The following is a 16,325-nucleotide window of genomic DNA, read 5'->3' as shown; positions in this document are numbered from 1 at the left end:
AGTTACACGAGACTTATAGAAAATGTTTAAAAAACATAAACGTGTTATCTGAAATGTTAAAAATTATAATATGATTTTTATGAATAATTACCACAATTTTCATTTAATCACCATAATCATATTATTTTATATTTTAATATTTAGTAATAAATAAAGAAGTAAAAAAAAATTGTATAGCTTTAAATATTCCAATTACCTCATACTATGTGTGGTTATATAATATGTTAGCAATAACAAGTCTTAAATAATGGTTTCGCTTTACAAATTGATCAATAAACATATAATTGATTAGACACAACTATTTAACCGTAGGTATTACGAATAAACTTGTTTCCGTTAAGGGATCCAATAACCATTTAATGAATGTTTTGATTATCTTCCTCCAAATGAAGACTACAGATGTTGAACCTTGAGATAACAACAATTACAGTTGGTCATGTTCAAAATGAAGGCAACAGTGTCGGTCTTGCTTAGGCTACAAACGTTCCGTGAGGTATGAGTACCCTTGACCGCAGTCAGCGAGCTCAGTCGCCGCGCGGCTCTCTGTTGATATCCTCGTGTCAACTGTCACCTATTTCTGTCAAGTGGAGTCAACCAGTACTAAAGGAGTCTACCCTCTTATCGAAATTCAGTTAGAAGCCATGCACTTCCGAAGAGACGACGTGGCCTGTTCTGTGCTTAATCCTGCTTACATGCTCCACTGTGTTGTTTAGGAGGTGCATACCAAAAAAAAAAAAGTTGCTTATACGGGTCAGTTTTTAAAGTGTTGACAATATGAACGCACTACCTGAGCTACAGGAGTTGTTGCAGAAACCAAACAACAATCCGCCACTGCTCCGCGATGAAAAAAAGGCCTCAAGTACGTTTGAATTTCATTAAAGTTTTAAAATTTAAATTTAAAACTAAGTGACAACATCAATAGTAATATCCGTTACGGTTATTGGTACGTCAAAAATTACGAATAATAATAAAGTATACTGCCGCCTTAAGGAAAAAAGACGCATCTACAAAAACAAAGTTTGGAGAAAATAAATGATTTATACATTTAAAATTAAAATATTTGCAGTGGAAAAAATAAATAAAATAAAAGTATTTTCTTCGTGTATGGCTATATATTATCCATTTATCTATCTTATTATATAAAAAATAAAATAAAAAAATACTTATTTAAAATAAAAAAAATCATCGGATAATAAGTAATGCTACGTAGAAAAGACGAATTTTGATGAGACATTACACTGTAAATATAACTACAATATACAAAGCAAGCTGTATCAACAAGGGTTAATATGGTAAATGCCGTTAATAAGGCATTAATAAGGCAATAAGGGGCATTGCAATTTGGCATCAACATTAGTATATTGATAAAATACGAATTCAAGTAAATATAATTATAGTGCGGTAAAATAAGTACATTATTTTTATATTTAATGAACCTCTTTTTCTCTTATAAGTAATATATAATATTATTTTTAAATTTGATATTTACAAATCTTATCAGCAACGATATTGTATATATAACTTAATAAAATTATTATTTATTCTTTTTAGATATACAGTAAACAATTTGCCAAGCATAATAATGGTAAAAAGTGTGCCTGAACAACTTTTAAATAAAATGTGACTAAAAAAAGATTATCAAGAATCGACTCTAAGCATAACTTTAAGTTGTTTAAAACGACGCAACCAGTTTTCCCGACATAAACAAGATCCATGTAATAGAATATTTTGACCAAAACTTTATATTTTTTTAATATTATTTTTGGTCACGAACCGAATTTATACATACGCAAACGATGCAAAATTTAAAAAATAATTAAAAAACTATAAAATAATAATATTACTTTATTAGATAATGAAATATTATTACTAATTGTTAGAGATTTTTTTTTCACAATTTCCCATAACATCATTATAAAAAATTAAATGAAATTTTTTATCATAATGTGTTTAATCATTCAATAACTCAGCTATTGTTTATGATTATTTTGATGATTACATTTAAATAATTTAATATTAATAAAAAAATAACTTGATTTTTAATTACGATGAGATGAGTAGCTGCTTATCTATATAATAATAATATTTGCTTATAGCTTTCCTTTTGAGTGTAGGAATAAATAAATAAAGCTTAACTTGCGTTATTCTGAAATATCCAAAAACGTTTTTGAATCTGTTTTTTTTATGAATTTTATTCTTATTCATCATTCATGTTAAAATTATAAATTTTCCTTTTTTCCATTTGACATCTGTCAGTCAATAACTTAAGACTTAAGAAAAGCGTTTATACACAATGTACAGTACAGTACAGTAACAGCCTGTTAATGTCCCACGGCTGGGCTAAGGCCTCCTCTCCCTTTAGAGGACAAGGCTTGGAGCTTATTCCACTACGCTGCTCCAATGCAGGTTGGTAGAAATGTACACAATGATTTTCTTTGAATTTATTATTAATCATAATCAATCGTAATATGTTTTAATTAATGAATGTGTAACATTTTTTATTTTTAAAAAGTTAAATAGGAGCAACCCTTTAATGTACCAACGGCAAAGGTATTTTATCGTTAAGATAACGTCATATTTACTCCTGGTTCAATAGGATGTATTCACTGCCGAGTACGATATTAATATGAAAAATAACACATGAAAAAATGATATATTTTATAATAACACATAAAAACTCAAATTCAATTAAAATCGACCCCATGTCTCGTCTCCAGTACAAAATGTGTATTTTTTTTCTATCAAAGCTTACAAAGACAAGAAATCTATATTAAACTTAGTCAAAATGTATATTGTAACAGTTAAAATTTATTTTCATAAAATTAAAACTCATTCTGAATGAATGAATGCGAAATCGAAAAATCACTTGTGTTTACTATATTCATGATCAGATTTGTATTTAAATTGAGGTGTAAATATCGTAAAATAAAAAAAAATGTTTTAAAATCAAAATATTAACTTTTCCCATTAACCGATTTTAACGGATCTGCAAGGATTGTCGGTAGGAAGTAAAGTTAAACGTTATGTTCAGTAATATTGATTCCGCGTGTTCTATACGTTATAATTGATATTGTATGTAATATGTCAATAATTAAGAACAATTTATCACTCTTGTAACCAATTACAACGCATAGTTAGAACTTTGCATACATATACATATTATTTGTTGTTGTTATAGCCTTTTGTAAAATTCTCTGAAATTAGTAGATCTATTTTATTGATAATTTAAAAAAAAAGTTTCTTCAATACCAATACATAAAACACAAAAAAAACATTTTGATAATTTTAAATTTTATAGAAATATATTTTGTGTCAATACAATTTTAAGGCCGGCAACGCACCTGCAAGCCTCGGGTGTTGCATGTGTCCATGGGCGGTGGTAGTCACTTTCCATTGAGTACAGATACGCGTAAAAATATTTAACGAAGATGTACAACACCTTATCTTAGCTTCAAAATATTGAGATATTGTGACGGCTTGCAAAAAAGCCAGCCAATGTTTTTGGCCGACCTATGTCAACTATATGCCACGTGATATGACGTCAATGAACTCCTATATATATAGACAGGTTATTTTTATTTTATACAGGTAAACCAATAGGCCCGCCGGTGATAACCGGTCGCCTTCACCCTAGACACTGACATTGCAACACATTAATATCACTCCGTACACGGGATCAAAGATTTTATCTTTCTAGTGCCTGTAATCACAGTGGCTTATTGACCTTTCAAGCCGTAACACAGCTATACAAAGTATGAATAAATAAATGGGTTGTACCCAAGCAGACGGGTCTGGACAAAACCCTAAAATCGGTAAAAGGACCTCATCCGGCTTGACTTTGAATTCTACTTCATTGTGAATAAAGTTAGTCTTATTTTCCATAAGAATTAAAATCTCTGGAATATTTTGTTTTCGTAAAAAATTCGTAAACAAAAACAAGATATTAATATAAACTCGTTTAAATTTTTTAAGAATATTATTAATGAGTACATTCGCCCTTCTCATTTATTTTTTTTGGCTCGATGTTATTCATGAGATGGCGGACAAATGGACAGTCAAGATATGCAATTACTTAAAAACCAAAAGCCTCTGCTAAACGAATAATAAAAATAACTAAACTCTTTTTGAAACTCACAGATCACCGATTTTAACACTGAAAAAATATTAGGAATTTATGTTAAACAGATTTTTTAATAAATCGAAAAAGTATATATTTTATCTATGAAGGTTTTATTTATTCTAATGTCAAGGTAATTCCCAGAGAGTAATCAATGGTATACTGATAGTTATATTCTGTGGATACGGTAAAACCACAAATAACTTCTAAAGAGTGATTCAATTGCGAATTGTTATATCATAGTATATACAAATATATTCTACTATTTGTATATAAAAAGGCAACGACAATAAGTTCAGTATCTTTTTCTCCTCTGTTTCTCAAGCGTTTTTTATTGTTTTGGTAGCTATTGACAAACTTTATTGTTATTGATAAAAAAGGTTTTAAAATAAAAATAGATTAAAAATGTTATGAACATACAAATAAAAATTTTCCCCAAATTTTCAAAAATGATTATGGCCAAATTTTGACCTCTAGGCTTACATTAATATTAATAAAAAATTATATATATTAAAAATCACCTTATATATACATATTAAAATCGTTTACAAAAGCAGACATTAAGCAAATATTCTTAATATTAAATAAAATTAACTTTTTTTGAATTTGATTATTTTCATACAAAAGTTAGTAGTTATAACTATTTGCTTATCATTATTAGACTTCGTTAAGATTGGTATATTATGTTGTATTTATCAACAAGCTCGCACATATTTGAACTTTAGAATTTTTTTTACAAATATGAATCAGAATACAAAAGCCTGTTTTGTATTCTGATGAAAATAACAAAAATACTTACGTTTTTATAACTTTTGATAGACTCAACCGATTTAGATGAAATAATGACTAATGAAATTGTTTAATAATAATTCAATTATTTCAATTTGTGTTTTAGCCGTTTCAAAGATTAATCCGGACAAACAGACAGACAAACAAAACAGAATAAAAAATAAATGATTGTTTTGGTTTTGGTAACTCGCAAATAGCCATATTTACTTTAAGAGGCAGTTATTTTGAAATCACAGACAAACACTTCAATTTTATTTATTTGTATAGACAATTATGTTATATGTAGTTGTATATCGATATATATAATGTATATGTATTTTGAAAATTTCGCAAATAATGGAGCTTAACAAAACAAAAACACGGACATAACGGTGTCTAAAGATGTTTTTTTTCTTATAATCTAATAAAACACGTCTATTAAAAATAATACAAAACTTAAGAATAAGTAATATATAATGCCTTATTTCATCATCTTACATCTTATACTATTTTATAATAACATTTACGTTTTCGGTCAATTTGTCGAATCACGGCTTCACCTCAAAATGGCAATAAAGCTTCTTATACACAAACAATTGTAAAGGTATTCGTATATGTTTTCCTAGAATATTGTAATTAATAAATAAACAAAATTATTTACTTAATACAAATATTTTAATCAATTATATTTTTTAGGCTTACCTATAACAAAATTAACATAACTTCTGTCTTTGTTATCAAAATTAATGAACTTTAATTTGTTAAAAATTGCAATATACTACGAGAGACGAGATATGTAAGACATATTTAATAAAAATTGCTTAATCAAGACAATATTTTACAGAGTGACTGACATACGAGTGACTGCTTGTACGATTCTATATGATATACACGTAAATGACATTATATGTATAATATAAATACTTTTATTGTATTTTACTAATTTAACATCATTATGATGTCCTTATAAATAATTTAGGTCTGAGCATTATTTTTGACGAAGTCTTCCTTATGATCCGATAATCATATGCGGCGGTTAATCCGGAACTCCAAGAAAAATATTAGATGCAGGACTAAAGGTTTTTGTTTGTTTTGTTTGTTGAGCAATTAAAGAAAATTTCTTAACAGAAAACCCCAATAACTTAGATATATGGAGACGGCTCAAATATTTCTATCTTTACTGATATTATAAATGTGGAAATGAGTTTGTTAGTATTAGTCCTACCCAGAATTTAAACACAATACTTTGCGTTCATAAGCTAAGCTAGAATAGACCGATTTATCAATTTAGTCAATTATTCCATTTTCAAAAGAATCTTATTTTAAAATCAAAACAAAATTCCTTATGAGTGCTTCCTACAGCCGATTGACTACGAATTCATCAACTCGTCGCTAATTGGGTCAAAGTGGATCGTTCTAACAGAATTATAGTGTGAACCGTTTTTAATTTTTAACGAATCGTATATATCAACATATCAAAACTTATTTGTTATTTATATTTATGTATTAGCTTATATTCGCTTCAATCTAATATCGATTGATTTTTAGTCAATTAATTTTATTTATGTAAATAATTTAAATAGACTTACTTTAAAAAACAGAAATAGAAAATATTGTATCATTAATACAATTTAATATTTCGAACATAATAAATCATTTTTTAATAATAATAATGACCATTGCGTTTCGACAGAATAGAATAAATTTACTGTATCTCAAACCTTGGGCATTATGAGATTAAATCGATTGAGGATATTTAATATATTGATAGTTATTTGAAAAGTACCTACGTCATGGTTTTTATAAAGATTTGTTATGATTATGTAAAAAGTAAACAACGGTATGGAAAGTTTCATTAATGGAAATGTTTTTATTATTTTTTCCCGTAACAACATATGTTGTGCTTTAAACTAGTTATGAATTTATTACCTACATTATTAATTTACTTGGGATAATTTTCTTATGATTAACTTTATAATTAAAAAAAATAAAAACATAATTCTCCTTCTTTATGACTGTTAAATTGAAGTATTTTTAAACGAATTTTAACAATTTTATAACAATTGAGCACAAATAGGCTGAATTACTCGTATAGTGATAAAGCATTCCCAAGGAAGATCGACATGAGATAGGTGATCGCTAATAAATAATTTAAAAATTCCATTTTCAAGCTCGCACATGCACTCTGCGGAACCAGATGTCTCCGGCGGTTTTTCCGAACCGATATGACTTGAGAAAGTTCAAGAAAAGAGCCATTCTTCTTCCTAAAACGCTGCTGCAAGTCATTCTGTGTTGTTGATGTCCATTGGTGGTGGTATTCTTTTACCATCCAGATGAGCATACTGCGCGTTTTCCATAAAAAAGTATAAAAGCAATAAAATATCAAATAATCAGTTTTAACTAAACAACCTTTAAAACAATATTTTGAAATATGACTTATGTATGGCAAGAAGCTATTATTTCCAGCAAACATAAATTAACGACCATGTACGCATTATAAGTCGTAACATATGTCAAACAAAAAGACGGAATTACTTGTATTACGGATATATAATCAGTTTCTTTTTCGCGTCCTACGCTCATGTTGCCCTAAATATGTAGATCACAAAAGCTTAGCATGTTTCCTCATTTACTCGTATTTATATGCGATTTACTCAAACTATTACTAATAAAATGGAAGTTTATTTATTTATTGGCATATTTTATTTACCTTTATATAATTCTTTCCTTCATATAGTTTTAAGAATTTCACGTCAATATTAAAAACGACATATGGTACCGATGACAAATACAATAATCCTCTCTTTATTATTATAAATATTATAGAAGGATATATTTTGGTACTTGGTAAAAGTAAAAATTAATATATATGTAAAAACAAATACGCTGTAATAAACTAAAAAGTAAAAATGCATTTTAAATGTATATTTCATTGCAGGAACAAAAGTTTTCTTAGGCCTAATGAAAATTATAATTGTAAATAAATAAACATTATGTTTTACTTTTGCGTTAATATTCTGTTTATTGAGATGGGGAAGGCTATATAGCTTTTCACTATGACCCCAAGGAGCGATTCCGCAAATGTCAAGCAACGTCGCAAACTGTATGAAACAGGCAAATGTATTTGTTTTATACAATAAAACTGGGCCAAAGTTAGTTATTTTTTTTAATTTATAATAGGTTCATAGACTGCAAGAAATATTAATTATTGCTTATATCGCAATGAGTCAGTCTTGGAAACAAGTTATATCCCATGAGCCGGTAAATACACTGGCTCACCCTTCAAAACACAACAATACTAAAAAGTACTTTTAGCGGTAGAATAAATCATGAGTGGGTACCTAACTAGACGAGCTTATATATTATAAATGACAATAATACATTTAAACATATAAAGGACTTCTGAGTTTGTTTACGAACCTTTAATCGTATCTCCGAATCGTACGATCGACTTGTATTATTAAAATATTCATATTCAGTTGTAACAAGAATAAAAAAATATTATTTCATAGACTCGAGTTGTTGTTATTGCTAAGACGCATTTTAAATATATCACAGCTGTCATGACAAATATGCTTCCGGAGATAAATATGTATTTTTCAAATGAACTGACATTTGTAAGTAAGGCTACATAAAAGAGACTGGTTAAAAAAACCATTTGATTATTCCTTGAGTATTTTGAAGGTAGCTTTATGTAATAAAAATGTTTTACTACATGTTTGAATAAATGAGCTTGCATAAAATGTCCAAGAAGATCCGGTGGACCGTACTCTTGAATCTTAGCCATAAATCGCGGTTGATATCCCACCAAATATTACTGCATGTTTATGTATATAATTTGTGTTTATAATTCATCTCGTTTTCATTTATTCGTCGTATTAGGAGAAATAAATAAGTATTATCGTTACAAACAAATCGAATGAACTTACTGCGATTACTGAAACGAACAAATGGATACAGACCTATTGGAGATCTGTTTCAAACAACCAGTCCTTCACCTGTTATTGTTTGTTAACATATCGCAATAAAATTGATTGAATAAAGTCGAAAATAGTTATCAGTAGGCAGATAAGGCAATCTGCCTATTTTTATAGGAACATATTTAAAAAAATCCTTTATCTCAATCTGTTTTATATATAGAGACACTGTGCTAGTTATCACTTGGAAAATACGATTGGATGGAATTTTCTTTAAAAAAAAACATACTGAATTCTAATCGAAAATTCTTGTATGGAAATATAATAAGAACAAATCTGACTTGAAACTTTTTTGTTTTACCAGTTTTAACTTTTTATTTCAAATGAAATTCGAACACTACTTACGTTCTGTTTTTTGTTTAAATATAATATCTGGTAAATTATTAAAAATAAAAAGTTTTTTAGAACGAGTCGATACTTCACAAAAATTTGGTCTAAAGTTTTTATTAAATTTTAGAAATATATATCATGTTTATTTTCCGCCTTTACACTCAAGAGGCCATTATTAATTTATTGCCCTTCACTGGCATTTACACCACCAATAATCATAGAATTATTAGTTAACTAATGCCTTTTATTTCTAAATAATATTATGCAATATTAAAAAATAAACAAGTAATTTCAATTGAAGGTTTTAAAATATGCTCAGTCAAGTTATATATAAATATATTATCTAATTCTTATATTTATTAATGTTGCATTACGCGTCATTTACTTTAGTGTCTAGAGTAGTCATTAACTGTTATATATTATACTTATAACTGATTAAATAGGGAATCGATATATCGCATACAATTCGATCGTATATCAGATATAAAATTATCTTTATCTGTTCGAAAGTTGAATAACTTTATTTTATTAACATTCTCTTTCTTTGGAATACAACGCTCCGCCGTATTGATGTATGCATTGTGCTAATAGGAAATAGAAAGTGCACCTCTATTTAAGAATACATTGTGCACATGTCCTGCGTAGTTAGTTTCCGTTGTTGTTAAAGGCCGACGGGAATGTAATCGTTTAAGAGGTATCATTATTATAAGCTCTATTAAAAATGTTAAATTTTAATTCTAGTACATAGCTGCCGTGTCAATTAAATTCCAAAATTAAGAATACACTATCTACGCGTCGTTTACTCGTTTAGGTTTGTTTTAAGAGTAGATACTACGTGTGTATCGTCCTCCGATGATGACTAGGTTTAGTTACTTCACAGCAATTTTAGAGCCTTTCATTTTTCAAAAATGTGTTCTCTGGTATACTAATCCTGGGTTTCACACACGGTCTTCTGATCCCAAATTAAGCTTGTACAGAGCTTGTACTGTGGAAACCAGACAACTGATATACTACAAATACAATTTCTTTCTTTTTGTAAATACATACTTGTATAGATAATTACACCCAGACTCGGGACAAACAGTCATGTTCATGCACACAAATATCTCCTGGGTGGGAATCACACAACCTTCGGCGTGAAAGGCAAGCATCCACCAACCACGCCAACCGGCTCGTCATATGGAAAAAAGATACATGCTTATTTTGAGATGAATTCTAACCAGATCCTGGAAAAGATTTTTCATGTCAATTCTGTGTATTTGTTGTAAACATATAATATTTACTAATAATCTTATATATAATAATTATTATTTCTTGAGCACTAGCCATGACTAAATATGCAATGAGACAATAATAAAAATAATGAATAAAAAAAAAACTATTTCCAAATTTAAAATTGACGACAATTAAATAACTTCGAATCGAAATTAAGTATTATAACAAGCATATAGTTTCGCAAGGCGCTGTATTCTGAGGCCATAAACATGCGTCTTTTAGTCAATGCCTTGAAGTGATTGTACTTTGTTTTAGTTTATTACTTGTACACGATGTACATCTACTAGCAATAGATATAATCTATTTTAAGATAAGTATTTTGCAATCTCTTGCAGAGGTTTCTCAACAACAGTAGTGAAAAGATTTTTTTTTTAAAAAAAAAGGATAATCGGCAAACAAATGACGCGATATCTGTGTACACATACCTATACTAAATATTACGTTTAAAGTTTTCTAAATTTAAAAATGATAATGATACAGATATTGAAAAACGTCTTACGCATTCAAAATGCAAAACGACTACGTTCAACGGCAATGGGGTCCATGATAATTGTAGATCGAGTATTTTTTTTTTATATAAACGGATATTTAATACATTGGCACTTATTGAACACAATAGAAATTTCAATTAAAGTTTTTTATCAACTAGTCGAGTTAATTAAATTGGCCTCTATTTCGTAATTATACGCCCTTGCTCGTCCGATAACACGCCTTTCTGCTAAAGCATTAGCATTTATCCCTTTTATTATTTATGTTAATACATGGTCATTAAATAATTAGTAATTAAATAAACTATTTCATCAATATAATATTATTAAAAAAAAAAAACAATTTTACGTATTAACATTATTTAATTTTGTCGTGAAACATCTATTGACGTGCTTAGTATGATGGTTTGAATCGTATGCCGCGACGGCAAACGGCATGACGCTCTCTTCGCCGCCGCTTTCCACTCCCTGGGTGTGCCTGGCACCTATAATATATACTTTACTGCTATATATTACTATAATAAATGTTATGTACTATAGTAAATGTTTCACGTCTGCTGTCCTATGTCGGCCACGCATGCTTGCTCCACGCTTTCTTAGTAAATGACAATTTATCACACTTTAAAAAAACCTTTTTTTTTAAATATATATAAAACTAAAAAAGCTTTGTGACTTATAAATTATCGGTTTTTTTTCTCTTGTAGGTTGAAAGGACAAATGTGATCACAGCTAATTTCATCTCGTATTTCTAGTTTCTAGTTTAAGGTAATCTATCATATTCCTGTCCTAACAACCCTATAACAATGAAAATAGATAAACAATACAGGACTGACATTCTAATGAAATTAAGACTTTATAACGATATATTTTATTCTTAGTTTTAGAATCCATAAAGTAAATACGTATAAACATAGATCCTTTTTTTTAACGCTGGAAAAACGCGTTACGCGTTTCCCCCACGGGAACAGTGGGGGGATATGTGGGGCACACCGGTGTCCAAGGTGTCGAATGCGCCCCGAAGATCGGATTACCCACTAAAAAACCAGCGGTACCCTTTCCTACTTAACAAGGAGCGCCACTGGATCGCTTTCGCCTGCTACCGTGACGCTCTGATTGATAAACATAGATCCTGGGCCAAGGTATTCGATTCCATAATAAAATCCCGCAAGCACTTTAACATTTGCTAACGATAAGCCAATGCTTTTAAAGCTTATATAAATAAACAATTTTATTTACTATATCACTTTGCTATATATGTACAAATATTATAAATGAGAAAGCAACACTGACTGTCTGTTACGTTCTAACGACTAAACGGCTGAACCGATTTTGATGAAATTTGGTATGAACCAAGTTTGAATCCAAACCTGTAATCTTGACTTTTAAAATTTTTGCATACGTTTTAATTTTTATCATACCTAATACCTGTCCCCCTCCCCCTAACACGTCGGCGAAAACTAGTAGTTGATATATATATATATTGATATTGATGATTAACAAGTCAGTGCTGGATTGAGGGGGGGGCGTTCGTGTCATAGGGGAAACGGCAAGGTAATACCACTGACAGTTTTTGTAAACTCAATCATAAATTAAATAGAATGGCGAAGTATGATAGCGAAGTCATACGCGAACGACACGCATAAACATCTCTGTAATGATTATTATATACATATGATGCACAAGCTCATGCGATAATTACTTAAAGCGTCAATGGCAGAAGCCTGCATATCGGACTGCCTGACTGACTTCACAAAAATACCCATTCCAAAGATAGAATACTATTTCTGTATAATTTAGATTTTTATTGTAATGTAAAAGTAGCCTGTGCTGTTCAACTGTAAGAAGCCCCTACTCGAATAATGCAGCCCTTATTACAAGGAGTAATAACAAAGTTTTTAGTTCTTTTCGGATTAACATTCCAAACTGATAGTAGTTTATAATTTAATTTATACTTTTTTAATTGAATATTTAATACTGCTTGTGTAAACCTCCTTGAATAAAGTTTACTTTGATTATAATTTTTTAAAGGACCAGTTTTTTGGAAGCTTGTGCTCGTCTGCGTTCCTAAAAAAAAAATTAAGTAAAAAAGTTAAAAATCTCATTATTCCACATTTAAAATGATATTTACTATTTTATTAGGCACTTAATATAACTAACGTTCTCATGACCTCTAACGTCTAAAAACATTTTATCTTTTATATCCGTGTATATGTCAATTCACATTCACTTAACATTTACATTGCTTGATTTTAGAATAAAAATTTTAGATTAATTATTAACTATTTTATAATAAAATATTATAAAATAAATATATAGATAATTAAATATATTAATTAATAAAAAACTGGTATCGAAAAAATAAAATTTGTGAAAAAAAAATTGTAAAATTTATCAAAACATAAATTAAAGTTCCACTAATGGTCTAAGGACTCCTTTTGAAGAGTTTGTTTGAGTTTATTCTACCATGCCACGCTGTTCTAGTCGGTGGAATCCACCGACTAGAACAGCATTGCGAAAGGTAGATTTTATCCACATCAGGTTTTTCGTTATATTTTCCTTGACCGCCAAGCACGAGGTGAATTATAAAAACAAATGACGAACCTATGTGAAATTTCAGTGATGGTTTGATTCCGTTATAATAAGGTTGTTGGGATTCAAATGTTGTTGATCGAGTATCTCAGTTGGTAATAGTGATTAGTTAAAATATTTAAAAGAATTCACGAATAGCGTTTGATTTTTAAAGCGATGATAATAATTAAACAATTTAATATAATAACAAATAAGAGTACAAATGTAAATGAATAAAAAAATAAACTAATAACAATATTTTGTATTGAATTTTAAAATATATTTATATACAATATAGTTGGTAAAACTGTAAAAGAAATTACGCAGATGTGATAAAATCTAACTGAATCTTTTAAACAATTAACAAAATGATACCATAACAATCGATATTTAAGATACTTCCCTCCAAATTTTATAATATATTCATTCAACGACAGAACAGGTTTTATAGTTAGCATTATTTTCCGGAAAATATACGACGTCGTCGAATGAGTATTGAAATATTTGCCAAACGAAGCGTTTAGATAAAACTAAAGTTGTTTTGCATCAGTTTAAAGTTTAAGCATTAGTCATGGATGGCAAAATCTGCGTAAAATCAATGTCAGGGCGTGTCACGGAACGAAATACGCAAATTAAGCAATCCACACGTGAAACTGGAATGTGAATAGATGTATTATATTACTATTAAGCACAATCCTTTTAACAAGGTATCTTTATATAGTACGCACATGTTACCCATGAATCTATCTATAATCTATTTCACGTGTTCTCTATTACGAAGTTACGATCGTATCTTCATAATAACATGATACTATATTTACTGAGGATAATATCGTGTATCAAACCAGTCTATAGTAATAAAATATAGATAAATTACATATTTATGACACACCCAAGTAAACACATAATGTTCGAACATTGGCTTCAATTTTGAGTACCTACCTACCTATCGCTTAGAATATTTATGCATAATTATATTTATTTTACGTATACATAGCATAAGCTAGTTACGAGTGATATTCGATTTCACAGTAATATCTATATGCTTAAAATATTCATGGATACTCGTCCTGAGCCTCGTATTACGAGTGCCTTTAGCTTCCCCTAAAACAGGGTTAATGGTACCTTTTTGGAACAATGACAATATTTTTAAAACAGGTTATAAATAGAAAACGTTTAAAAATTTAAAATAGAAAAATAAATATAATTTAAGCAACAACAACAAAAAGTATGTGGTTTCTTTCCGAACCGGTAATAGATTTTTGACAGTCAATAAGTAACTGTAACGCTTCTATATTGAATAAAGATTTTGACTCTCGACTTTTTTATATTTTAAGCGGAAACATTGTAACCATGACCATGTTATTTTCCTAATAAAGATATAATTTTCAGATAAATAATTCATCGTTTTGAGACCCTGAATTGCAAACCGTGGACATCGATATCGCACTAGCAATTGAATGCAAATACTGGCCTATTAAATCTGGGGCCATTTAGAGTTGTAATTTGTGAGAAGAATTAATTTTTAGTCATTCGTTGCTGCACTGCCAAGGTTATGTTTTGGTTTTATTACAAAAATATACATTGAATGTAAATTTTATGTATATGCTCTTTTTTGAGAAATAACATTAATACCGCCGCATCTTATATATTTATTTTTGCACGTTACGTTGTGCTTTTTAGAAGACAACACATACAATGTATATCATACACATTAATCGGGTTACAACCGCGATGTTATGTTTTTATAAGTTTTTATTTTACTACACATTTTATTATGTATATGCAAATTCTTGAAACTGAATTTCGAATCCAGTGCTACGCAAGATATTGCATGAAATTTTGTACTTACATTTTTGTACTGCAATTTCGTTATTTATATACTAAATAACGAAATCCGTTTAAAATTGCTTCAAAAAAAATATTTTTAAATTAACATATTTATTTTACCCTACGTTTGCATTTTCGGTGGTCATGAAATGACTAACCAAGTACGAGTAGGTATTTCTAAAACGAATCGTTCGAATTCTAAAAAAGAGTTCTCCTTATAATTTTCATGACCTATTTACCCCTTTCATTTGTTTCTAAACATTACGCGAAAAAAGCGATGATTTTTAACTTCCATTCCAGTGCTTATAATATCATCACGTTTACATTTAAAAAAAAAACTTGAAAGACACTTTTTGTTAAGAGTGGGTACAAAGCCTAAGGATCAAACCAGTGACTTGTACATCGCAAACGCCCCATTGCACTATTGGCAGTTGATATTGTTATTTATTGTTTAATTTATTTGATACAATTTAAAAACGAGGAAAACTAATTAAATAAACTAAAATTGGTTGATTTGAAGGTAATAAAATTATGAACGGTCACTCGACGGCATTGATTATATTAGTCACGCTACTTTTTGTATTACTTACATTATGTCAGTACATAATGATTAGGATTACTTATTATTTAATCTAAGATTTTATGATAATAAATAAACGGTACAGGCTTGTTAGTGAGTAAAGCCGATGATAACAATAAAATTATTATTTATCTTATAAAATGACCGACGAAAATACTGCCACTTAGATATCCACTGATCCATATTAGAGAAGTTATTACAAAACAATTTTTTTGAATCTTTGAATCATCATGTTACAGTATTGAATTAAATGTAAAGCTACTACCGGTCTGAAATGTAGATTATACTAAGATGAATCGGCAGGAAAATCAGTAGTTACTCATTTGTTACTTACTTCCGTCTTAAACCTTCTCCTAAAGAGAAGAGACCATTCCCTCGCAGGAGGAATACTT

At 29.1% G+C, this 16,325-nt stretch overlaps 1 protein-coding gene across 1 annotated transcript in view; it reads left to right on the top strand.

The window, feature by feature from the left end:
• The first annotated feature begins 508 nt into the window (after positions 1-508).
• Positions 509-16,325, top strand: part of LOC126772192 (organic cation transporter protein-like) — a 61,513-nt gene continuing 45,696 nt past the window's right edge. The window contains exon 1 of the mRNA XM_050492443.1: positions 509-859. Coding sequence (XP_050348400.1) covers positions 775-859 — 85 coding nt within the window. The 5' untranslated portion in view covers positions 509-774. The remainder of the gene's footprint in view (positions 860-16,325) is intronic.

The sequence above is a fragment of the Nymphalis io genome, chromosome 12 (genome assembly GCF_905147045.1).
Source record: "Nymphalis io chromosome 12, ilAglIoxx1.1, whole genome shotgun sequence".
Taxonomy (NCBI): domain Eukaryota; kingdom Metazoa; phylum Arthropoda; class Insecta; order Lepidoptera; family Nymphalidae; genus Nymphalis; species Nymphalis io.
The sequence above is the reverse complement of the archived record's forward strand: the minus strand, read 5'-3'. Positions and strand labels throughout refer to the sequence as shown.